The following is a 27,483-nucleotide window of genomic DNA, read 5'->3' as shown; positions in this document are numbered from 1 at the left end:
TATATAAATTTTATCTTGGTTTCTTCTATTTCCTTAGCTGCCATTTTGTAGTTGCAGAAACATTACTGAGCTATTTTAACATTCTTAGCAACCAAGAGTCATAGCCTTGCTTTTCTTTTATTGCATTTGGGAGTGGTGAAAGATTTTTTTATGATCTTATCATTCCTTATTTTCATATTTTGCTACAATGTAAAGAACTCTAATTTCAGTTTTTAAAAAATCCAGTTTTAGACATTGCTTTGTTAAATAAGGAAATTAAAGTTGTCAGATAGAATGCTGTGTACTGAAGAATAGAAGTGAATAGCCGTTTTTTTAGACATTGTATTATTTCAAATAAATACAAATATTAAAAGTTAGAAGTCAGGCTTTCTGACCATACTTCAAGGAGAGAAAAGGTAAAATTAGTACAGATTACTCGTCCTAATCTTTTAAGAGCTGTAATTATATGGATTACCACTTTATCAACATGAGTAGATAAAAATGAGAACCATATAGGGAGCATTTTCAAAAATATCCATGCCTAGCCAATCTTCATTTTCTGAATTAAAGAATCATGGATGTAGACACTTGGGACTTAATGGTTTTCAGTACTTCAGGATTGTCTTTGGAAAATGCTCTCTATCTCTCCAACATACACATGCAAGAAATTCCAGAGAAAATAAGAATAAAGAATTAACATGGGTCTATTGTGTTTACTGTATACCAGTTGCTTTATATGTGTTAAATCATTTTATCAGAATGAGATTGAGAATCCATGATTTGAAAAAACACATCAGAAGGGAGATGATTGTAATGAAATAGTATACTAATGAAGTTTGTTAACAGATGGTTTTGGATAAAAGTAGTATCAAATTTATGCATTTCCTTACGTACTGCAAACACACACACCCCTTTACACCCTTACATAATAATTGTACATCAAATAAAAGCTGAGCATTTCACTCATCCTGTAAGATATTGAGGGCACATATCACATTAATTGTTACAATGGAGATCTATTTATCAGCATCTCTTAGTAATTAAGATTTGTAACTTAAATCTCATTTATATGAGACTAAATTAACACCCATGTTTACAAAGGCATTTTCTGTTAATATGGAATTGATCAAGCAGTTTGTTAACTATGTAGTTCTCAGAAAACAGCTTATTTTGACACACACACTGTCTGGCTGAATGTGTCTCAGAAAATTACCTTTTTTTAAATCTGTATAATTTAGGGGGCCAAATATAAATTTACTCAAAACAACAACAACAACAAAAAGCCCTTATTTAATATATCAGCCCCTTCAGTTCAGTTCAGTTCAGTCACTCAGTCGTGTCCAACTCTTTGCAACCCCATGAACCACAGCACACCAGGCCTCCCTGTCCATCACCAACTCCCAGAGTCCAACCAAAGCCATGTCCATTGAGTTGGTGATGCCATCCAACCATCTCGTCCTCTGTCGTCCCCTTCTCCTCTTGCCCTCAATCTTTCCCAGCGTCAGGGTCTTTTCAAATGAGTCAGCTCTTCGCATCAGGTGGCCAAACTATTGGAGTTCACCCAGGACTGATCTCCTTTAGGATGGACTGGTTGGATCTCCTTGCAGTCCCTTAGTGGTTTTTTAAAAAAACATCTTTATTAAGATGCAACCCATATCATAAAATTTACCCATGTAAACTGTACAACTCAATGATTTTTAGTACATTCACAGAGTTGTGTCATGATCAACACAGTCTTTAGAACGTTTTTATTATCCTTGAAAGAAACCTTAAACCATGAGCAGCCAGTCTCTACTCCTCACTGAAACACTCCAGCCCTAGGAGACCACTCATCAACTTTTTCTCTAAATTTACCTGTTCTGAACATTTCAAATAAATGGAATCATACAATATGTGTTTCTGACTGATTCCCTTCACTTAGCCTGATGTTTGGGTTGGGAGTTTCATCTGTGTTTTAGTAGGCATCAGTGCTTCATTCCTTTTTATATGGATCAATAATATTTCATTGTATGGAAACACACACTTTGTGTATCCGTTCATCAGTTGATGAACATTTGGATTGTTTCAACTTTTTAGCTGTTATGAATGATGCCGCTGTGAACATTTGTGATTCCCAGGTGGCGCAGTGGTAAAGAATCCGCCTGCCAATTCTGCGGGCTCTATCCCTGGGTCGGGAAGATCCCCTGGAGGAGGAAATGACAGTCCACTCCAGTATTCTTGCTAAGAAAACTGTGCGGTCGCAGAGTCGGACACGACTGAGCGACTGAGCACACAGTCTGCTTTCCGTTTTCCTGTGTACAAGTTGCTATTTACACCTACTGGTGAAATTGCTGGGTCATATGGTGAGTGTTTTTAACAATTTGAAGAACTGCCAATTTGTTTTCTAAAGTGACTGCGCCATCTTACATTCCCACCACCAGTATTAGGGTTCTGATTTCTCTCCATCCTGGTCAACTCTTGTCTTTTTGACTATAGCCATCTTTGTAGCTGTGAAGTGATAACACTCATTGTGGTTTTGATTTGCATTATCCTAATGACTAATGGTATTGAGCATTTTTTCTTGTGCTTTTAGACATCTGATATCTTCTTTAGATAAACGTTTCTTCAAACCCTTTGCCTATTTTTAAATTGATGTCTTTTTATTCCTGATTTTTGTCAGTCAATATTTGATTTATTATTGATAAATATTCTTTGTATATTCTAGATTTTTTATCACATATGTAATTCGAAATTGGTTTCTCTCATTCCAGAGCTTACCTTTTCACATTCTTGGTGGTGTCAGTTGTCCCACAAAAGTTTTAGATTTTTATATAGTCCAATTTATTTTTTCTTTTGTTGCTTGTCCTTTTTTGTGTTATATCTAAAAAATCATCGCCTAATTCAAGATCATGGAGATTTACTCTTATGTTTTTGTTTTTGTTTTTTTTAGTGTTATAGTTTTAGCTCTGATATTTAGATCTGTAGTTCACTTTGAATTATTATTTTTGTATGGTATAAGATATAAGGGTCCAACTTTGTTCTTTTGCTATTGTCCCAGCACCATTTGTTGAAAAGACAACTCTTGCTCAATTGAATTGTCTTAATATCCTTGTATTGATAGAAATTCAATTGACCATAAATACACTAATTTATTTCTGGGTTCTGAACCCTGTTTCATTGATGTAAATGTCTTCCCTTGTACATCAAAACGCTATCTTAATTACAATAACTCTGTATTAAGTTTTTCAGTTGGAAAGTGTGAATCCTTCAGCTTTGTTCTCCTTTTTCAAGATGATTTGGCTATTCTGGGTTCCTTGGATTTCTACATGAATTTTAGTGTTACCTTGTCACTTTCTGCAAGTAGCTGAGATTTGTTCAAGGGATTGTTTAAGTCTGTAAATCAATTTGGGGAGGACTCCTTAGGTTTTGTATTCATAATACTAAACTTAAGTTCTGCCTGTTTTATCCTTTTTTAGAGATATTTTCTTCTAGTTTTCTGTAAGATTTTATACATACTCATCAAAGTATAATTCTTACAGTGTATTCATGTTAAACTAATCATGAAGAAATATGAAGTGATTATTTTTTGTATTGTTAAAAGCACAAAACTGTGTAAACTAAATACTGCTACAGCAAAAATCTCTACATACAGAGAAATTAAGTAGAGGAGTATCAGAGGAGGCATCAAATTATTTCACAGCTGTATAAATTAAGCAAAATTCTGTCACAGAATTTCCCTCAGTCCTTGGAAATTTTGTTTTGCTTTGTTGTTTCTTCTGATGAGATTCATTTTGTGTCTGTAAGTATTAGCAAAGGTTTTGGGGGAAAATTAGATATGAATAATGCCTTTATGGCCTGTAGGTAAGGATTACAAAAATATTTTAGAGTTTTGTAACACTTTAGGTTCCATTGGTCCCTAGAATAAGATGTGGGCAGCTCTTTGATAGTTTATGTAGTTTTGTTTACCAAGTGAATACTATAATCCAGTGGTTCTTGACATTGGCTGCTATGCATTAGAATTCCTAGAGAGCTTTTGAAAATCCAAATGTCCCATACAGCACATCAGACCAATTAAATCAGAATCTCAGTGGGTGCGGTGGGGTGTTGGGACTTGGACATCAGAATTTATCAAAATTGTCCAGGTGAATCCACTGTGCAGCCAGCATTAGCCATGGTGATAGACATTTGAAAGTCCCAATAAGATTTTGCTCAGGAAAATATAATTATCCTGAAATGGCATTTAAAGGCATACCATCTGAATTGTATGCCACTTTGTTACATCAGCCACTGTGAAAAGTGTTATGGAATTATTAGGATGTTATTATTTGGATTTGCCTTTGCCTGTGAACTAATGATAAAAGATTATCTAATAATCACCAGAATTCCAAAATTTGATGCTAAGAAGATTAATTATGTTCTACCATATAGATGGGCGCTTCCCTCCTAGCTCAGTCAGTAAAGAATCTGCCTGCAATGCAGGAGACATGGGTTTGATTCCTGGATTGGGAAGATCCCCTAGAGAAGGAAATGGCAACCCACTCCAGTATTCTTGCCTGGAGAATCCCATGGACAGAGGAACCTTGTGGGCTACAGTCCATGGGGTCGCAAGAGTCGGACATGACTGAGTGACTTTCAATTCACTACTGCCATAGAGATAGGGATTTGAGTTGAAATGTCCACTGCTAAAGGGTTAAGTTTGATAAACCACCAGTTTTTTGGAAAAATTACTGGGTTGAGAGTTTGGGAACCTGTGTTCTTGTGCTCACTCTGCCATGTAACTTTGAACCAGGGTATTTAGGTTATAGTTTATACAATGAGGTAACTGAGCTGGAGGTGAGTACCAAATTATTGAGTAAGTTGAATTGCCTGTTATGAGGAAGGCAAGAGTGTGGGATTGGACCAGAACATTGGAAAGCTCACAGAGGACAGACAGACATGCCAAATATGTAAGTGTAGCTATAGTGAAATGTTCAGGGAATTAAGGGAGCATAGTACTTCATCTGGTTCAGTATTGGGACAAATGTTTTCTGTTTAACAACCATTCACAAATCCTTTCTTTCTTGCTGGCAGAATCCATCTCTGAAATAGACTGAAAAGGCCAGATGTTGCTTTTCTAGCTACTCCTGCAGGGAGGCATGGCCCCAGTGCTGGTCAGTGAGACCAGCGGAGGAATCTGTCAGACAGTTTTCCTTAACAACAGTTAGCAGTTGAGAAAGTTCCCTTCCTTCCTGTCATGACTTTGCTCCACGAGGTTGTGATATGTAGTGTTACAAAGATCATCTTGAGACTAATGGCCTGTTATAGTCAAAGAGAAAATATAGCCTGATTTTTTTATGTCAACATTGAGCTACTGAACTAAACCTTCAGCCACCTCCCTGTGGAGTTATTAAATGAGATAGAAATACTTACTGTTTGAACCCTTGGTGCTTTGAGAGTGATCTGTAGATCACTGGTCACCTGGGAGGCTGGTTAGAAATACAGGTTCTTAGTGCTTGCGTCAGACCTGCTGCATGAGTCTGCACTCTAATAAGATTACTAGATGGATGACGTGCACGTTAAAGCTTGAGAAGCGCCAGTTTAAACCACTTTGAATTGGGTATTCTGTTACATGCAGTTGAAAGCTTCCTTACTAATATAAGTGAATTATAGTTTGCTTAAAAGACTTCTAATTCAGATGCAGGAGGTTGCAAGAAATTTCTTATTCTCACCAAAACAAGCAATATAAACTACATAATCACAGTTAAAAAAAAAAAAATACCAGAGAGCTTGAAGACACAAATCTTAGTCACTCCAGAAAGTGGTAAGTCTTCCATAAGAGAAGTGACCCTCTCTCTGCCTTCTTTCCTGACTGAAATATAGGGAAAAGGCAGAAAGCACCATAGAGAGGAATAAGGAGAATTTTTAAATTTCTAATGGCTGTGTATGGGCTAACATGATAGAGTGTAAACCAGTGAAGTTATAGTCTGTATAACTAAATGGCTTATAGTTATAAAGTTCGGTCCACTAGAACTTCCTGCCATGATGGAAGTGTTCAGGATCTGTGCTAACCAGTGTGGCAGCTACTAGCCAGATGTAGCTAGTGTGACTGAGAAGCAGAATTTTTATTTTAATTTAAGCCTAGTCACATGTGGCCAGTGGCTACCATGCTGGACAGTGCACTGCGTGAGATAGAGTGAGACTGCACTGCCCTTTAGGTCTTCGTCTAGTGTTAGGGATCCTACTGCAAGAACGAAGGCAGGGAAGCACAGCTGAGAGAAAACTCCCGAGGCATGATTTTAGCTCAGGAGATTGAGAGAAAGAGAGAGGAGAAATGAGAGAAATCCCCTTCAGCCCACCTCCACCTTCACAAAGTGTAGAGCAGACAACACGAGAGCAGGGCTGAAAGAAGCAGGCATCTCAGAGCTCTCAAAATCTCACCGGAGCTCTAATGCCAGGCCTTGCTGAAGATTAAGTCCTGATCTTTCCTCAAGCGAGGAAATGAATCAAACTAAAGTTGCAACAAAAAGCCCAAGTCCAGCTCAACTGTAAAGCATATAACTTCAGTCTTGACCTGAGGGGCATTCCCCTTTCTGGTGACAAATATCATTTCCTTTAGTCTCTGCTATACTTTTCTATAAAAATGCCCAATACAAAATCAAAGATCTTAAGACATGTGTGGCCCATAATCAAGGAGACAGTCAATAGAAGACCCAGAGGTGATCCAGATATTGGTGTTATGAGTCAGAAACTTTGTGACAGAAATACCAGATCTGGTGGACAAGGTGTACCACATGTATGAACAGATGAGGAATTTCAGCAGAAAAATGAAAACTGTTTTTATTTTTTAAATAAGAAATGGAAATACTAAAAAATAAGAAATATATCAGAAATTAAGATATTTTAGATGGGCTTAGCTGAAAATACCTGACAAGCTTTGGCCAGATTCCTGGGAGCAGTGTGCATTGTGGGAGGTTTCCTTATGAGTTGCACTGATTGCTGTTTACCTTGAATAAGAATAAACAACACTCACTGCCCTGATTATTAAGCCCACAAATATTTCTTTTGATAGAACACTGCATAGATTTATCAGCCACATGGCCTCATATTTTCCTGGTAATTTTCTGATAGAAAAGAAAATAATTGAACTTCTGTGAAGACACACCTGTGAAGGCCTTCCTAGATTCAGTTCAGTTCAGTTGCTCAGTTGTGTCCGACTCTTTGCGACCGCATGAATCGCAGCACACCAGGCCTCCCTGTCCATCACCAACTCCCAGAGTTCACTCAGACTCACCTCCATCGAGTCAGTGATGCCATCCAGCCATCTCATCCTCTGTCGTCCCCTTTTCCTCCTGCCCCCAATCCCTCCCAGCATCAGAGTCTTTTCCAATGAGTCAACTCTTCGCGTGAGGTGGCCAGAGTATTGGAGTTTCAGCTTTAGCATCATTCCTTCCAAAGAAATCCCAGGGCTGATCTCCTTCAGAATGGACTGGTTGGATCTCCTTGTAGTCCAAGGGACTCTGAAGAGTCTTCTCCAACACCACAGTTCAGAAGCATCAGTTCTTCGGTGCTCAGCCTTCTTCACAGTCCAACTCTCACATCCATACATGACTACTGGAAAAACCATAGCCTTGACTAGACGGACCTTTGTTGGCAAAGTAATGTCTATGCTTTTGAATATGCTATCTAGGTTGGTCATAACTTTTCTTCCAAGGAGTAAGCGTCTTTTAATTTCATGGCTGCAGTCACCATCTGCAGTGATTTTGGAGCCCCCCAAAATAAAGTCTGACATTGTTTCCACTGTTTCCCCACCTATTTCCCATGAAGTGATGGGACCAGATGCCATGATCTTCGTTTTCTGAATGTTGAGCTCTAAGCCAACTTTTTCACTCTCCTCTTTCACTTTCATAATTTTTACCTCTCTCAGGAAGTAAATGAGAGGCAGTCTTGGTAACTTGGTCCCACTGTGTGTAAGTATAACTTGTTTGGTCAGCTTGTGCTGCAGGGTTTTTTGTTTTTTTTTTTTTACTTTATTTACTTTACAGTTCTGTATTGGTTTTGCCATACATTGACATGAATCCACCACGGGTGTACATGTGTTCCCAAACATGAACCCCCCTCCCACCTCCCTCCCCATAACATCTCTCTGGGTCATCCCCATGTTCCAGCCCCAAGCATGCTGTATCCTGCGTCTGACATAGACTGGCCATTTGATTCTTACATGATATTATACATGTTTCAATGCCATTCTCCCAAATCATCTCACCCTCTCCCTCTCCCTCTGAGTCCAAAAGTCTGCTCTACACATCTGTGTCTCTTTTGCTGTCTTGCATACAGGGTCATCATTTCCATCTTTCTAAATTCCATATATATGTGTTAGTATACTGTGTTGGTGGGTTTTTTTAATGTTTTTTTTTTAATTTTTATTTTTACTTTATTTTACTTTACAATACTGTATTGGTTTTGCCATACATTGACATGAATCCAGCACAGGTGTATATGCGTTCCCAAACATGAACCCCCCTCCCACCTCCCTCCCCTTAACATCTCTCTGGGTCATCACCGTGCACCAGCCCCAAGCATGCTGTATCCTGCATCAGACATAGACTGGCGATTCGATTCTTACATGGTAGTATACATGTTACAATGCCATTCTCTCAAATCATCCCACCCTCTCCCTCAGAGTCCAAAAGTCCGTTATACACATCTGTGTCTTTTTTGCTGTCTTGCATACAAGGTCGTCATTGCCATCTTTCTAAATTCCATATATATGTGTTAGTATACTGTATTGGTGTTTTTCTTTCTGGCTTACTTCACTCTGTATAATCGGCTCCAGTTTCATCCATCTCATCAGAACTGATTCAAATGTATTCTTTTTAACGGCTGAGTAATACTCCATTGTGTATATGTACCACCGCTTTCTTAGCCATTCATCTGCTGATGGACATCTAGGTTGTTTCCATGTCCTGGCTATTATAAACAGTGCTGTGATGAACATTGGGGTACATGTGTCTCTTTCCATTCTGGTTTCCTCGGTGTGTATGCCCAGCAGTGGGATTGCTGGGTCATAAGGTAGTTCTATTTGCAATTTTTTAAGGAATCTCCACACTGTTCTCCATAGTGGCTGTACTAGTTTGCATTCCCACCAACAGTGTAGGAGGGTTCCCTTTTCTCCACACCCTCTCCAGCATTTATTGCTTGCAGATTTTTGGATCGCAGACATTCTGACTGGTGTGAAGTGGTACCTCATTGTAGTTTTGATTTGCATTTCTCTAATAATGAGTGATGTTGAGCATCTTTTCATGTGTTTGTTAGCCATCCACATGTCTTCTTTGGAGAAATGTCTGTTTGGTTCTTTGGCCCATTTTTTGATTGGGTCGTTTATTTTTCTGGAATTGAGCTGCATAAGTTGCTTGTATATTTTTGAGATTAGTTGTTTGTCAGTTGCTTCATTTGCTATTATTTTCTCCCATTCAGAAGGCTGTCTTTTCACCTTGCTTATATTTTCCTTTGTTGTGCAGAAGCTTTTAATTTTAATTAGATCCCATTTGTTTATTTTTGCTTTTATTTCCAGAATTCTGGGAGGTGGATCATAGAGGATACTGCTGTGGTTTATGTTGGAGGGTGTCTTGCCTATGTTCTCCTCTAAGAGTTTTATAGTTTCTAGTCTTACATTTAGATCTTTAATCCATTTTGAGTTTATTTTTGTGTGCGGTGTTAGAAAGTGATCTAGTTTCATTCTTTCACAAGTGGTTGACCAGTTTTCCCAGCACCACTTGTTAAAAGAGATTGTCTGCTCCATTGTATATTCTTGCCTCCTTTGTCAAAGATAAGGTGTCCATATGTGTGTGGATTTATCTCTGGGCTTTCTGTTTTGTTCCATTGATCTATATTTTTGTCTTTGTGCCAGTACCATACTGTCTTGATGACTGTGGCTTCGCAGTAGAGCCTGAAGTCAGGCAAGTTGATTCCTCCTGTTCCATTCTTTTTTCTCAAGATTGCTTTGGGTATTCGAGGTTTTTTGTATTTCCATACAAATCTTGAAATTATTTGTTCTAGTTCTGTGAAAAATATGGCTGGTAGCTTGATAGGGATTGCATTGAATTTGTAAATTGCTTTGGGTAGTATACTCATTTTCACTATATTGATTCTTCTGATCCATGAACATGGTATATTTCTCCATCTGTTAGTGTCCTCTTTGATTTCTTTCATCAGTGTTTTATAGTTTTCTATATGTAGGTCTTTAGTTTCTTTAGGTAGATATATTCCGAAGTATTTTATTCTTTTCGTTGCAATGGTGAATGGAATTGTTTCCTTAATTTCTTTTTCTACTTTCTCATTATTAGTGTATAGGAATGCAAGGGATTTCTGTGTGTTGATTTTATATTCTGCAACTTTACTATATTCATTAATTAGCTCTAGTAATTTTCTGGTAGAGTCTTTAGGGTTTTCTATGTAGAGGATCATGTCATCTGCAAACAGTGAGAGTTTTACTTCTTCTTTTCCAATTTGGATTCCTTTTATTTCTTTTTCTGCTCTGATTGCTGTGGCCAAAACTTCCAAAACTATGTTGAATAGTAATGGTGAAAGTGGGCACCCTTGTCTTGTTCCTGACTTTAGGGGAAATGCTTTCAATTTTTCACCATTGAGGATAATGTTTGCTGTGGGTTTGTCATATATAGCTTTTATTATGTTGAGGTATGTTCCTTCTATTCCTGCTTTCTGGAGAGTTTTTATCATAAGTGGATGTTGAATTTTGTCAAAGGCCTTCTCTGCATCTATTGAGATAATTATATGGCTTTTTTTTTCAATTTGTTAATGTGGTGGATTACATTGATTGATTTGCGGATGTTGAAGAATCCTTGCGTCCCTGGGATAAATCCTACTTGGTCATGGTGTATGATCTTCTTAATGTGTTGTTGGATTCTGATTGCTAGAATTTTGTTGAGGATTTTGCATCTATGTTCATCAGTGATATTGGCCTGTAGTTTTCTTTTTTTGTAGCATCTTTGTCAGGTTTTGGTATTAGGGTGATGGTGGCCTCATAGAATGAGTTTGGAAGTTTACCTTCTCTGCAATTTTCTGGAAGAATTCGAGTAGGATAGGTGTTAGCTCTTCTCGAAATTTTTGGTAGAATTCAGCTGTGAAGCCGTCTGGACCTGGGCTTTTGTTTGCTGGAAGATTTCTGATTACAGTTTCAATTTCCGTGCTTGTGATGGGTCTGTTAAGATTTTCTATTTCTTCCTGGTTCAGTTTTGGAAAGCTGTACTTTTCTAAGAATTTGTCCATTTCTTCCACGTTGTCTATTTTATTGGCATATAATTGCTGATAGTAGTCTCTTATGATCCTTTGTATTTCTGTGTTGTCTGTTGTGATCTCTCCATTTTCATTTCTAATTTTATTGATTTGATTTTTCTCTCTTTGCTTCTTGATGAGTCTGGCTAATGGTTTGTCAATTTTATTTATCCTTTCAAAGAACCAGCATTTGGCTTTGTTGATTTTTGCTATGGTCTCTTGTGCTGCAGTTTTATCATTATCATTTTCCCTTCCTTCACATTTTCATTTTTTCATTGAACATATGGTAATAAAATATTAAATTTTCAAATACCAAGAACTATGGGTTTCTAGAAAAACTATTTTCTTAAGTAACCTTGTTACTGTCCATCAAGGCTTAGAAGAACAGTGCCAGAAGGTTTCAGATGACCACTCAGTACATACAGAAATCTCTTTTCAATTAGAACTTAAATTTTTGGAAGTTTTAAAAAATGTATTTATTTATTTTTGGCTGCATTGGATCTTCTTTGCTGTGCAAGGGCTTTCTCTAGTTGGGGCAAGTGGGGCGACTCTTCCTTGTGAGAAGCACAGGCTTCTCACTGCGGTGGCTTCTCTTGTTGCAGAGCCCAGGCTCTGGGGCTCAAGGGCTTCAGTAGTTTGGTATACAGGCTTAGCTGCTCTCTGCCACGTGGCATCTTCCTCAACACTGAACACGTGTTCCCTGCATTGGTAGGCAGGTTCTTAACCACTGCACCACCAGGGAAGTCCAAATTTTTAGAAGTTGAATTGCCTCTGCCATCCCTCAAGGGACTCTACCAGTTCTTGGCTTAAGAGTAAGCAAGTGAGTTGTTTTATTTCCTTAATCTGTTCATAGATTTTTTATGATTTTGTTTTTTTTTTTAATATTTGTACAATGGCTCATTATTACTCCAAAAAGCATCTTCCCTGGTGGCTCAGAGGTTAAAGTGTCTGCCTCCAATGCAGGAGACCTGGGTTCGATCCCTGGGTTGGGAAGATCCCCTGGAGAAGGAAATGGCAACCCACTCCAGTATTCTTGCCTGGAGAATCCCATGGGTGGAGAAGCCTGTTAGGCTACAGTCCACATGGTCGCAAAGAGTCGGACATGACTGAGCAACTTCACTTACTCCAAAAAGCCTATTTTACTTTCACAAATGGGAAAATTTCTCAGTTCTTTTTTTTTTTTTTTTTTGGTTCTGACTCTTATGGCCAGAATATTGCATTGGAAACTTATAAATACATGCTGAAGATGAAACAATTATTATAGATGATAATTTTTTTTGCTTTCCTTATTTATTTTTTAAGTTCTTAATTATATTTATTTTGGGGGGTATCACTGATTAAAAATGCTGTGATAGCTTCAGGTGAACAACAAAGGGACTCAGCCATACATATATATGTTGTAGATGTTAATCTTGATTTTTTATTTCAGCTTCAGTTGTACATACTTCTAATAATTTCTGTTAGAACAAAATGGTAATGAGTTACTAGCAGTAATAGTGAAATTAACAAACTGCTTTATTTTACAGGGAAAATATTTATCCCCAAACAGAAACCTGTACAGACTTTTACAGAAGAAAAAGTATCTCTTGATCCAGAACTAGAAGAAGCTTTGACAAGTGCTTCTGATACAGAATTGTGTGACCTCGCAGGTATCTCCTAAAATAAACTAATTTGTGAGTGAGAATAGAGGGGTAAATGCCAACACACAGCTGTATTCACTACACAAATGCTGTCTTTGCCTAGCAAAGTGCTCCTGAATATGTAACCATATATTTGGCTTTGTTTTTAACATTATAAATCTGACATAAAGGATTTTGTTTTTTTTTAATTCTCTTAGTGATCAAATTTTAATGTTAATGGAATTTATTGATTATTGGATGTCTTTTTTCTCCCTTCTTGCCATCTTTGAAAGTCTTTGTAAAAGACTTTCATCAGCCAGTGCTCAGCTAAAAGCCATCTCCAAGGTCAACTGCTATCCCATTTTATCAGAAGACCCAGAAATGGGTAACTTGAAATTAGATAAAATAGTCATTCCTGAGCTGTCATCCCACTTTCCTAACTTTTCTGCAGTGAGATGGAACTCCAAACCTCCCTGTGATTTTTCACTACCCATTTCTTATCTGGACCAGTGTCTGCCCCCAGCTACTTCAACCAACACCCATTTTCCTAGACAGAAATATATGATGCCTGGGAAGATCTTAGTACCAAATAACCCCAAGAATTAACAAGAGGACAGTCAGGGTATGGTACCACAACTGGAGCAGGTATCTTATTCCCTGGGGGGCTGAGGACTAATGAATTTGTAAACAGTACACTCATCAGAATGGAATGGGCCAGTACAGTAGTAGCTTCTGCCTCATTTGTGCAAAAGGGCAGCAAAACAAAACCACATTTATTTCTAGTCCTAAGGGATGTGATTTTAATCTTAAATGTGAGAATTCAACTGTACTTTTTAGTACGCTGCTCTCAGCTGAAGTACAAATGTAAATTAATATTAACAGTCAAGGTTAAGTTGAAAAATCTGTTTTTTATCTCATTCTGTTTGGAGAAACATTGTGAGAAGGGTGGATGGATAGCAGTAGATCATTTCCATTTTCTCTCTTGGCCACCAGATGGAGCTAAGCACAGGTTTACATTTAGGGTCAAGCTGGCTCCAGCTGCGTATAAATTCAGAAGTGGGGAGAAAGTACAAGGGTATTGATAAGAAAGAGATTGTAGGGGATTTTTTTTAATCATGTTGTCTCCTTTTTGGGGCTACAAAATGTGTGTTTAATTGAATATGAAAATGTCTAGAGAACATTAAAATCATTGATAGAAATTTGGGGGTATAAAATAACATTCTTTTTCTATATTTATAGCTATTCTTGGGATGCACAATTTGATAACAAATACACAGTTCTGCAACATAGTGGGAAGTAGTAATGGTGTCGACCAAGAACACTTTTCAAGTAAGAACTTACAAAGCTTTGTGAATTTTAATCTTTTGTTAATTATGTTTTGTTTGCTCCATGTAATAACTTCAGTATTTGCATGCCAAATGTTACGTATGTGTGCTGGAATCCTGAGATTCCAGTTATATGGTATTGACATTAGAAAGTCATTGAAAATAGAATATTAAATATTGTATGCTTAATGTGTCAGCAGACATAATAGGAACCACTCTCACCTTACTAAATAATGCTAATGGTAGATGCTACAGAAACCAGTCTAACTTGGCTTTAATTGACATTTTGTTTTCAGTGTTCCTAATTTTCAGGAAATCTACAGCAGTGCTGACAAAGAAACTATATTATAAAATCAGATTCAGGAGAAAGCAAAGAATTCTTCAGACCCTAAACCTTTTTGTCTGACGCAGTGTTAGACAGACTAAAGCAAAGCTTTTTAAAAATTTTATGTGTAAGACATTTTAAAACTGCCAGATTGTGTAGTAAATTCAAACATGACTTAAGTGCAAGTGTCTCTATTCACAGCCATCCTGGCTTCTACTTCCTGCACCACCACCCACCCTCAGCCATGACTATTAACGATTTGGAATGTATCCTTCCTGACTTCATGTTATGCTTATATAAACTTATATATGTACACATGTTATAAATAATCTTTTTTTACAAAAATGGGATCATACAAGAGGTATTTTTTGTTACTTGAGTTTTCAGTAATAGTACTGCTGGCTATTTTTTTTTTGAATGCTTACCATGGGCCATGTTCTTCTGTGCACAGCTCTTGAATGTAAATTGTTCTCAATTCTCACAACAGTTCTGTGAAATAAGTATTATCATCTCTAATTTGCCTATGAAGGAGCTGAAGTTTTATTTATTTATTTATTTTTTTTCACATGATAGTATACATGTTAAATGATGAAACTAGCTTTAATAACCCAAGAACTCGGTGGTGAGGATTTTAATCTATGCTATATAATATATTGCTTAGCAACATATCACATTTCCTAGTGAGTGCATATAGATTTACCTCATTCAAACATCTTTATAACATTCCATTTTATGAATGTTCTATAATTGGCAATTCTCCTGGGTTTTTTGGGGTTTTTTTTTTTGCTCTTTATTGTGGAAATGTTCAAGCATACATAATAAAAGAGGGAATAACATATCCATTATCCTGCTTCAACTGTTTTTCACATCTTGCCAGCTCTGTTTCGTCCACTGACTGCCTCCTTCCCATCCGTTCTACTTTGTTCCCTGAAATATTTTAAAGCAAATCCTGTTTGTTTATATTACTTCACCCATTTCCATATGTGTCTCTCACAAAGGCTCTTCTTGTAACATAACCACAATGCCATTATCAAACTTAAAGATTTTGAGTAATTCTTTCATGTCATCCAATAACCAGTCCATGTTCAGATTTTCTGTATTCTCTCAAAAATATCATTACACAGCTGGTTTATTCAAATCAGGATCCAGAAGGGTCACACATTGCATTTGGTTGTCATTTTTTTTCAGTTCTTCTTAATTTTTTAACAGTTGTTAAGATTTTGTCATATTAGAACTTTATCTTGAACATTGCTAAAAGTAAATGGGATCACCATTTGTGTCAGCTTGTATCAGCAATTATATTTTTGTGATAAAGATATCTTGTAATACACCAGGAAGTAAGAGGCAGTGAAAATACTCATTTTTGAAGGCTGATACATTGCAAACAAATTAAATGTTGAATTATGTTTGGTACTTATATTCAGTAAAATTTTATTTCAGTGCTTTGTATGTCAGCACATAAATGATCTTTTAGAAATTTGGGGGGAAAAACTTATAAATTAGTTCTACTGAATGTGTGTGTGTGTTTGTGCTGTGTGTTTCCAAGTTAATATATGCTCTCATTCTAATAGTGTCAATCAGTGAAACGCTTGCTCTTTCCATTTGTTACTGCAGATGTGGTAAAAGGGGAAAAGATTCTTCCAGTATTCGATGAGCCCCCAAATCCAACCAATGTTGAAGAAAGTTTAAAGAGGATTAAAGAAAATGATGCTTGTCTTGTTGAAGTTAATTTGAATAATATAAAGGTAGGTGTGATAAGCAGGCAGAAAACTGTTTGGAGTTGCTTTGACTCAGTTGGATCTAGGCTGAGAGCTGGGTAGTTTTGATATAGGCTGATCCCTTCTACTTAATGGTGAAGTTTTTACTTCTTAGTAGTATGCTAACAGAGATTTCTTCGATTTTAGAAGTTAAGATATAACAGTATTTTCTGATTTACTTTTTAAAGGCTATCATATATTAATAGAAATATAAACTCTGCAGATGTCTATATGTCTTGGGCTTCCGAAGTACTACCCTCTTATAATAGCGTTTTAGTCTTTCAGTTTTTGTCTTTTTAATCAGGTCCCTTGAAATATAATGTAGATGTTGTGAAATTCTCCCTGTCTAGTGTGCACTTCTGTGAGTTAAAGCAAATGCATACAGTTGCGCCACCACCGTCAGATGTAGAACATGTCACACCCCTTTGTCATCATTCCTGCCACCAGCTCCAGCCCCTGACAACCATGGATCTGTTTTCTTTCCATTATCGTTTTGCTTTCTGCAGAATTTCATATAAACGGAGTCATATAGTGTGTAGCCATTGAGTATGGTTTCTTCGCTTAGCATAATGCTGTGAGAGTCATCCGTGCTGTTGCATGTCTCAGTGGTTTGCTGTTTTGTTGCTGAGCAGTATTTCTTTGGATGTGCCGCGGTTTGTGTGTCCATTCACCAGCTGATAGACTTAAGAGACTTAAGAGTTGCTTCCAGTTTGGGATAATTGTAAATAAAGCCACTATACACATTCACATACAAGTTTTTGTGTGAATATGTGTTTTCATTTCTCTTGATTACACACCCAGAAGTGGGCTTTATAGGATCTTACTGGAATTTTTAAAATGCAACTCTTCTGTGAAGTAAAGAAAGAAGAAATGAGTTAGGAGAGCATAGGGATAATTAATTACCAAAGAGTAAACTCAGATGATCTCTTAGGTATTATTAGCCATTGCATAATAGCCTTGTTACAGATTCCTCATTTTAAATGTTAATTTATCTGAATTGAAGGCAGAGAGAACATCTGGAAATTACAGGACCCTAGGGAATTAGACCCCTGTGCTCTTTCTGTGGGTGTTCCTTCCTGTGAGTGGAGGCAGGAAAGCCCTGGAAAAAGCTAATGTGCCTAGTTGATCACTAATCTTTTTTTTTTTTTTTTAATTTAGTTCTCATGTATCTTGGTCTCTAAATCAATAGTAATGATCTGAAAATAACCAGGCTACAGGAAGTTGAAGTCTTGATACTAAGAGGAAAAACAGATGTCTCCTAAAACTATCTCTTCCTCATTTCAGGTTAATCTCTCTTAACACATTACAGCTTGTGACTGAGAACAGTATGTCATCTGCCTCAGAAATCACTATACGTAGATTCCCACATCTTTCTCTTTGTAGAAAAATGGAACCATTTTAAATACTCATAATACAAATAATTAAAAAGAGAATAGTGAGAATTTTCTTTAACCTCGTGCTAGAAAAGCAGTGATGTATGCTTTGCTCTATGCCAACAGTTTGTGCAGATATACCGTACTAGAAAAGTCAAAGAGATGAGGTGGCTGAGTTGTTAGTTTTCATTTGTAGGCCAGCGGTTATATGTTACATAACTTCTGAGTACATTTTAAGCAAAAGAGAAAGTAGAGATGTCTTTGATTGTTGGACTGAATTTACTGAAAACTAAAATGTAATAATGTTTCACATTTTCGTCTTTCAAGAATATCCCAATTCCAACCCTAAAAGATTTTGCGAAGGCTTTGGAAACCAACACACATGTGAAATATTTCAGTCTTGCAGCCACCCGAAGCAATGACCCTGTTGCTATTGTAAGTAGGCTGTGACTAATAATATTGAAATTATGACTGTGCAATACCAGGATATGTTACAAAGGTGATTAAACTGGTTTTATAAAAAGATGTATTTAACTGTACTGCAATAAAAAATAAATAATTTTAGTGTAGTTTAAAAAATTCTGTGTTCTAAGAGCAGTCAATAAAAGCAAGTATCAGTTTAAAAAAATTTTGTTACTCTTTTCAATTTCTGATTACTCACTGTTAGGCAATGCGTTATTTACTCTCCTTTTATATTTATTTTTTCCATGTATTTCCCTTCTTTGAAAATTTTAAAACATGAATGGAGTCATGCAGTGTAAGCTGTTCTGCAACTAAATTTTTTACTTTAATATATCTTAGAGGTCTTTTCATATCAGCATATGAAGTTCTACATCATTCTTTTAAACCTGTAGAGGGTTCCATTTATGGATCTACAGTGTTGGGTTTTTATCGATGCTTTTTATGTGTCTGTTGAAGTGATCATGTTGTTTTTCTCCTTTATTCAATTAATATATATTACATTGCTTAATTTTTGTATGTTTAATCAGTTTTGCATTTCTGGGGGAAGTCCCACTTGACAATGATATAAACCCTTTTCTTCTTGACTTTGAGGGTATCAGTCCATTTCATTCTCCTCCTACCTGCTTGGACATTCTTCCTCTGGTCCCTAAACTGTTTCCTTCTCATCTCCCCAGTATCTGAACCTCTAAACGGCTGAGAGCTTGGCCCTAGTCCCTGTTCTTTTCTTCATCTACGCTCACTTTCTGGGTGATCTCATTCTGTTTCATTGCTATATATTATCCATGTATGCCAGTGACTCCCAACATTATCTCCAGTTCATACCTCTCCCCTGAACTCCAAACCCATGTTCAGCTTCTCCTTAACAGCTTTACTTGGATGTCTAACAGACGTCTCAGACCGAAATCCCAAACCAGACTCCTGACTTCCATCCCATACCTGCCTCTCTCACACTCTTCCCTATCTCACTAAATGGAAATGCCATTCTTTCATTTGCTCAAGTCAGGATAATAATAATGGAGTGACTTCCCTTTCTCACAACCTTAAATGTATATCCCACTCTGTCTTCAAATATTTCCTTTATATCCAGCCACTTCTCACCATCTTCACCACCACCACCCTGGTCCAAGCCACTGTCTTCTCTAATCTGGATTATGGCAGTGGCCTCCTAACTTAACTGCATGCTTCCACCTTACTGTCCCAGAGCCAGCTCTTTATACAGCATCACAAGTGACCCTTAAAACTTAAATGATTTCATTCCTATACTCAGAAGCCTCCAGCAGATCCCTGTCTCACTAAGTAAAAATCAGATTCTTTCAGTGGCCTAGTAAGGCCTTAGCTGAGGAGACTCACCTCCTTTCTTGCTGTTTTTTTCATTTTATTCCAGCTGTACAGCCTCCTTGCTCCTGTTTCCCTAAAGATGCTCCGCATAGTTTCACTTCATCACCTAAATTATTTGAGTCCTTGCTCAGATGTCCCCCTCCAGGGGCAGCCTTTCCTGAGCCCTGTATATAAGATAGCAAGCCAGCTCTTCCCCCAACACTCCCCATCTACCCTGCTTTGCCTTTTTTTCCTCCTCTATAGCCCTTTTTACCATTTGACATTATGTTTTGCCTTCTTATTTATTATCTGGGCCCCCCACTAAAATGTAAGTTCCATGAGGTAGAGACTTGTGTGTTTTACTTCAGAATCTATAGAGCAGTGCCTATCAAAAATAGGCTATTGGTAACATTTTAATAAATGTGGGTATGGATAGATGGATAAGGAATTTACCTCAGGTCACATGGCCAGTTGTTGCTAATAGGAAGTTCAGGAGTATAGATACCTGCCCCAAGTTCTTTATAGTGTGGCTGCCCCTGTTGCCTTTAACGACTTTAAGTTTGATCTTACCCCATGTTCTCTGGAGTTTGGCCTTTCTTTTGACCCCTCTGCAGGGCTATATTAATAATCTCACATTCATATTCTTCTGTTACCCATCTCCCCAGCCCTTCTCTTTCCTCTCTGCTCACTTAACAGGCTTTGTTAATTACTCAGTATAGTGTTTATTAAGCACTGGGTCAAATGCCTAGGACTGCCACATCCTGTGAGAAATTGTAATGCAAGCAGATAGAAGACAGTGTTCTCTGAGGTGGTGAATATTTAGTTAGGCCCTTCTTTTCCATAGTTCTTGTGCTCTAGCAGTTCCAGTTGTTTGTGTCCTTTCAGTTCTTGCTTTGAAAATTAGTTCATAATTTCGCCTCATTTGGGCTTCACTATAACCTAGCTGCAGCAGGACCCAAGTAAGAAAACTTGTTCCAGAGACATTGATAAAGTTATTCCTACACAGAGACTGAGAGAAAGTCTGAGAAACATGGGAGAAAGAAGCAAGAAGCAGAAGCATGAATAAATAGCAGTAGAGAGTGTTACCAATAGAGAATTACACATGACAACAAATTTAAAGTTTGGGACCAAGTGCATGTGAAAAGTAGATACATATGAGATCTGTGAGGTGGCCTGTCAAGCTTAAACAATCTAATAAGAAACATTAAGGCAGCTGTATTGATTTATGTATTTCTTCAGGCTTGTTCTGTATTTATTTACCAGGTGCTATCAAACTAATCTCCAATTATTTTCTGTAATTTCCAGGCTTTTGCAGATATGCTAAGAGTGAACAAAAATTTGAAGAGCTTAAATATGGAATCCAACTTTATTACAGGAGTTGGGATTCTAGCACTGATTGATGCTTTGAAAGAGAATGAAACCCTGATGGAGCTGAAAGTTGACAACCAGGTCAGTGGTCTACAGCAGCAGCTTTGAAGAAGCTGCAGCCCACACTCCCTGCAGAGCTTGGGGACTCAGGAGGCAGGCAAAAGGAAGGCTTTCCAGGGAGCCCTTGGGAAGGCAAAGGCCTGAAAAGGGATGAGAACTTTTGGGGCATCCAGAATCTTAATGTATAGGAAGGTATACAAGCAGCTCTCTCTGGTTGGTCTGTAGAGGATTGAGATCACTAGTGGTTTTGAACTAGAAGGATTCTTAAAGGTGACAGTCTGGCCTCAAAGTTTTCAGTTCTTAGGTAGCAGTAGCCACATAATAACCTTTTTGTGGCTATAACATGTCAGTCCCAGACACGAGGTGAACAGAATAGTTCATGAAAAACAGAAAACTCCAGTATCCAGGGTACCCTGAGGGCACAGCTTCTGTCCAGCCACATTGGGTGCTGACCCCCTAAGATATTGCTGGATCACCCAGAGCCAGATGCACTTTTCTTTAGAGAAGTAGAGAAACACATGTTAGAAATGTTTCCATCCAGAGTGTAGTTAACTAAAAATAAAACAACATATACATTTGACTGAAATACTTCAGTTTATTTGAAAAGTGACTTGTTATTTTTTTTAAATATGTGGTAGATGACTTCCTCAATTCTTCAACATAAATAAATTTTGTAGATTATGAAGATAGAATTATATCTTCAAATTTAACCAGAATACTTTTTAATCAGTTTCCAATCTTTTATTGAAATTTAATTCACATACCATATAATTTATAGAGTTGTATAACCATTACCACTGCCTAACTCCAGAACACTTCCATCACCCCAGAGAGAGATTCAAACCCACTAGCAGTCAATTCCTATTCACCTCTCCCACCAGCCTCTGGCAGCCACTGATCTACTTTCTGTCTCTATGCATTTGCCTGTTTTGGACAGTTCATATAAGTGGAGTTATGTAATACGCAGTCTGTTGTGTCTGCTTTCTTTCACTTAGCAAAATGTTCTGGAGGTTTATTCATGTGGTAGTATGTTATCAGTATCTATTCTTTTTTTATGGTGGAAGAATCTATTATATTTGGATACTTTCCACTTTTTGGATTGTAGAAATATGTTGCTATGAGCATTCAGGTGCAAATTCTTATGAATATGTTTTCATTTCTCATGGGTATATACCTAGGAGTGTAATTGCTAGGTTACATGGTAACCCTGCACTTCACTTTTTGAGGAATAGCCAAATTGTTTTTCATAATAGCTGCACCATTTTACATTCCTGCCAGCCTGTCTGAGGCTCCTAATTTTTCCATATATCTTGCCAATACTTATTATTGTCCATCTTTTTGTTTATAATCATCCTAGTGATTATGAAGTGGTATCTCATTGTAATAATCCACATTTTTTTGATGTCTATATGATCATACACTAAACTTTTTTTTTTCTCTTATATGTTGTAAGAATTGGGAAAATATTTTTAAAGAATCAGCATGTACATGAATGTCTTAGACTTGACTTATATTTTGAACTGGCTTATTAATACTATTCTTTATTTCTAATTATTCCAGAGGCAGCAGCTGGGGACAGCTGTAGAATTGGAAATGGCCAACATGCTTGAGGAAAATACCAATATCCTTAAATTTGGATATCAGTTTACTCAGCAAGGACCCCGAACCAGGGCAGCTAATGCAATAACAAAAAACAATGACTTAGGTAAGACATACTTAGTATGAAATCAAAATTCTGAACAGTAATATTAAGCTAATGTATTAGAGGAACTTTGTTTTTAGTAAGTTTTTACACAGGATTTGAAGTTCTTTTAATATTGACTGAATGAGGGTTCGGTTTAAATGAAGTTGTAGTGATTATTTAGGTTAGTGGATGAGAACCTACTTCGTAGCTTTTAGTGAAATATGAAATCGTTTTCTACAACAGATACTTTGTTTCAGTTATAAATTGCCTCTAGGAGCTATTAAAACGAAGATTTCAACATTATAGGAAAATTTTGCCCTTTTGATCAAACCAGAAAGTTTCACCCTTTTAGAAATTCAGTTTCACACGGTGATATATAAAATAGTTGCAGTTTTTGAATTTTAAGTTTGGTGTTTCTTACTGAAGGGGCTTCCGTGGTAGTTCAGACCATAAAGAATTTGCCTGCAAAGTGGGAGACCCAGATTCGATCCCTGGGTTGGGAAGATCCCCTGGAGAAGGGAATGGCTACCCACTCCAGTGTTCTTGCCTGGAGAATCCCATGGACAGAGGAGCCTGGAAGGCTACAGCCCATGGAGTTGCAAAGAATGAGACATGACTAAGTGACTAACACTTCTCATTGAAATATTTTTTAAATGCATGCAGAGAATTAAAATACTTCTTTTTAAAAAATTTATTTATTTCAATTGGAGGCTAATTACTTAACAGTATTGTAGTGTTTTTTGCCATACATTCACATGAATCAGCCATGGGTGTACAGGTGTCCCCCATCCTGAACCCCTCTTCCACCTCCCTCCACATCCCATCCCTCAGGGTTGTCCCAGTGTACCAGCCCCGAGCGCCCCGTCTCATGCATCGAACCTGACTGGCAATCTATTTAAAGGGAGTCACATTCCACTGTGATGCAGTTCTTTTAGGCCTCAGCCATATTTGCGTTTGCATTTTTAAAGATTTCTGGAGCAGAAAAACCTTTAATCCAGATCACTGTGAAAAATATTAGTTCAGACTTTCTGTTCTTTGATGACTGTAGTTTCTCATAGCAGATTTTAGCCTCTTTTCTTTTTTTAAGGGAAATTTGGTGTGTGTTGTTTATTTTAGATGTAGTTTGGAAAGTATGCTGATTATTTAGTATTTCTTCGTTAGTTACCTTCTGTTTTTTACACTTCAGGAATTTAAATTTTGCCTTGTTTTACAGCAGTGTTTCTCAAGTCTAACTGAACTTCACAGTTAGAAAACCTTAAGAACATATACCTTATTGGCTCTAAAACGTTAGTTTTTTACTTACTAGGTTATACTTCATTCTAATAATCTATTTTATTTTCTAAGACTTTAAACTTTTGAAGGTCAGGGGCCATGTGTATCTTTTGAATCCACAGCTTTCTTTAAAACCACGTCTGACAATAGTAGGTACTTAATAAAGATTTATTAAGTAAAAAACCAATGTAGTAGAATTTGAATCCTTCTCAAAGTGGAATTTTCTCGTAACTAAGCAGCTTTCCTGGGACACTTTCCCAGAATGGGAGATAGCAGAGAGGACAAACGGAGAGAGAGTGTCTCTATTTGTTCTCTCCTCTGAAACCACCTTAGCTTTCCTGGGATCCCACCAGTATCCTTGTAGCCCTAGCCATCTGTCACCTATGTCCCTCCTAGGGAAGGTACCAGCAGCCGTCTGGCAGGAGCAGCGCAGCGAGGGCCTGTATGTATACAACCCTGCACATGGAAGGGGTGCCAGCCTCTCAAGGCTCAGCAGTTGTGCCCTTCTGCATGCATGTTGTGGCAGGTGCTTTGTCCAGATCTCTGTCAGAAAGGAAGGCCTGATATCAGAGCAAGACTTTTGGCAGATGGAAGATGCAGGGAACAGATGAAAACAATTTCCTGGGCTGCCTTCTGTCAACACTGAGAAGTTAAGGAGTTGTGCATAGGCGTGTGTAAGAGGATGAAGAGGCCATGTGGTTGGACACAAAGCTGAGGGCAAATGGCTTTGTGCTGGTAGCTCTCTAGACAAACCACCTGCCCTCCCCACGCTGTTTCATTCTGGTCCAAACCAGAGCTTCAGACACGGGTCTCAGGCATGAAATGAGAATAAGGACATTCCTGGAGTGAGCAATTGCATGGATAGAAGCTCAGATTTGGGACTAAGCAAGTTATTTATATGCTGAAGACAGCCTGCAGATTTTGAGAATTGACTCTCATAACAGGATGCAGAATCCAGAATAAACTTTGCATAAGTACTTGCTATTTGAAGCTAACAGAATGAAAATAAAATGCTGCCAGCGGATTAAGAGGGAATACTGATACGAGGCACTAAAGTTACATGGTCAGGAACTTAGATTTGTTTGGAATTTATGTGGAGGTATTTGAGAGCCATTTTAGGCCACTCACTGAGTGCATGATTAAAACGATGCTTCAAAAACACGATTTTTACTACTCTTCTAGAGATGGAGAAGAAATGAAATCAGTTAGGATTTCTTGGCAATTGACTAATCAGGAAGTATGGAGAACTTACGTTAGTGGAGTGGGTTTTGGAAAGAAATTGCTAAAGAATTGTGAATAGGGCCAAATTTATTAGTCTCTCATCTGTAGGCTGAACGGAGGAATTGCTGAGGTAACACGTGGGCACCAGTGAGGAACGGGGGTCAGGAGTGGCCCTCTGCCTATCTTCTTCTGCTGTCCTGTGCTCACAGCAACAGCAACCTATCTTCCCTGCACCCTCAGCTGGTTTTACTTTTTACCCTGCACTTTGATTTCTGCCTGTAGATCAAGACGGCAAGCCTAAAGACTGTTTTCTTACAAGCATTCTAGTATGTGGTAACTGGGCAGCGATATCAGAGAACAGAACTTAACAACTTGTACAGCATCTCTGGGACGTATAATTTTCATCCTTCAGCTTGCAAATGGGGCTGTATCCTAGCTTTAGTGTCCCGATGTTGATAATGTCTCCCTCTCTTTGTTTTCTTAGTCTCAACTTTTCATTGAAATAATCCTACCTACTCGCCATCTCTCCAGCTAAGAAGTATCACGGCTATAACAGCAAAGAGGTTATATGGTGTATGTGCAACATTCGATTGAACTCTGTCTTACGTTCCTATCTTGACACTAACTATGTAATCAGTTTTGTATACTTTGTTCTATCTGTCCTATCGATCTTGTTTTTAATGTGCATTTTTAAAATAACATGCATTTTAACATCGGAAATCGTCTGCCAATAACATCCAAACACTACTGCAATTCAAAATTTTCTTGGAAATGTTCTGCTTTAAAGAATGATATGATTTGCCTTTCAGATATATCTCTGTGGTTCAGATATCTATATACATGAATTAAGTTTGTATTTGCAGACTCAGTTCTCCATTTGATTTCTTCCCCTAATATTTCAGTAAACTTGTTCTTTGTTAACACGGGCTAAAATTAGAGTTGAGGTGCACACAGTTAAATTAAGTATATAAATGTTCATGGGGACCTGAAACTGCAGCCCTCCTGGTTTTCATTTTCTAGCCAGCGCCCAGCCAATAGCTGGACAGCTTTTATGCACATCACTTGATTGTCCAGTATCATCTCTTAAAGCCCAGTGAACAGAAGCCAGCAGTCAGAATGACATGAGAGCAAGACCTGTAGCCTGGCCAGGAGGCCTGTGCACCTGTTGGCTTTTCATTCCTCTGTTAAAACAGCCAGTTCAGGCTGCACAAAGGCAGGTGCCTTCTTGCCTTTTTCCACAGAAGAGAGTATAGAAATTAACAGGCCAACCATGTAACTTACACAGAGGAACTTAACTTACTGGTAAGAGTATCAAAACCAGTTATGTGTACATGCAGATCCTCTAACTTTATAAAGGCTAAATTGGCTTTCCTCACCCCGAAAAGATGGCTGGCCTTAGGACCATTCCTTAACCCCATTGAATGCTTTCTATATTAACACGATACTAAGCAGCCTTGGGGCTTCCCTGGTGGCTCAGAGGGTAAAGCATCTGCCTGCAATGCGGGAAACCCGGGTTTGATCCCTGGGTCGGGAAGATCCCCTGGAGAAGGAAATGGCAATCCATTCCGGTACTCATGCCTGGAAAATCCCATGGATGGAGAAGCTTGGTGGGCTACAGTCCATGGGGTCGCAAAGAGTTGGACATGACTGAGCGATTTCACTTTCAAGCAGCCTTGAATTGCACAACCATGAGGTTCAGGTGTCACTATTCTCCTGTTACAGAGGATGAGTTGAGGCTCAGAGAGGTTGCCTTGCTTGCCAAAGAGCACACTACAAAAAGCAGCAGGTTCCCACTCTGTTGCTGACTCAATGGAGTCAGCAATAGGAACTGGCCCGATGCTGAGGAGCCCTGAGCTGCCAGCTCTCAGCAGATGTTCTCTGGTGGCTGACAGGTGAGAGGGAAGGTAGCAAGATCCTGACTGAAGACTTTGCCCGGCTGCCAACGAGCATGGCCTCGCAGCTCAGGGTCTCCAGCCCATGCCTAGGCTGGGTACCCTCAGACGTGCACCTTTGTTTACTCTGCTAACTGTGGGTCAACCACTTTGACGTCCCGAGTTTATGGTAGCCAGGGGTGACACCACCGTATTACTAGGGTCTAAGATCTTCATTACTTTGCATTTGTTGTATTCTCAGAGCCCCAAACTGGCTCATTTTGTAGGAGATAAGAGAAGGAAAATCTGGAGAGCAGTAGTAGCAAGTCACTTATCTTTGAAACTTTCAAAAGTATTTTTGGTATGTTCTTTCACAAACTAAGGAAATAACCAGAAGGGCATGCGAATTACCTTTAATACTTTCTAATCCCAGCTGCCTGTGTGTTATTTCAAAATCTAATATAAGTTACCATTTTTAATGGAGGTATAAAATTTTTTAATACATGGATGAGACAGGCACAGTGAGTTGAAGGTGACTGCTGACCATTCTACTGTACATTTCTAATGTTGCTGTTGTATAAGCACAGGGGAGCTTAGCTC

At 38.1% G+C, this 27,483-nt stretch overlaps 1 protein-coding gene across 3 annotated transcripts in view; it reads left to right on the top strand.

The window, feature by feature from the left end:
- The window catches only part of TMOD3 (tropomodulin 3), a 90,957-nt gene that overhangs the window by 58,390 nt on the left and 5,084 nt on the right, over positions 1 to 27,483 (top strand). For all 3 annotated transcript variants that reach the window (XM_004010606.6, XM_060417965.1, XM_060417964.1), the window contains 6 exons: positions 12,756 to 12,878; positions 14,088 to 14,177; positions 16,113 to 16,243; positions 17,956 to 18,063; positions 20,713 to 20,856; positions 22,396 to 22,540. In XM_004010606.6, the coding sequence (XP_004010655.1) occupies positions 12,756 to 12,878; positions 14,088 to 14,177; positions 16,113 to 16,243; positions 17,956 to 18,063; positions 20,713 to 20,856; positions 22,396 to 22,540 (741 nt within the window). The remainder of the gene's footprint in view (positions 1 to 12,755; positions 12,879 to 14,087; positions 14,178 to 16,112; positions 16,244 to 17,955; positions 18,064 to 20,712; positions 20,857 to 22,395; positions 22,541 to 27,483) is intronic.

Source organism: Ovis aries, chromosome 7 (genome assembly GCF_016772045.2).
Source record: "Ovis aries strain OAR_USU_Benz2616 breed Rambouillet chromosome 7, ARS-UI_Ramb_v3.0, whole genome shotgun sequence".
NCBI lineage: Eukaryota > Metazoa > Chordata > Mammalia > Artiodactyla > Bovidae > Ovis > Ovis aries.
Note: the sequence above shows the minus strand (reverse complement) of the source record. Positions and strands in the feature narration are given on the sequence as shown.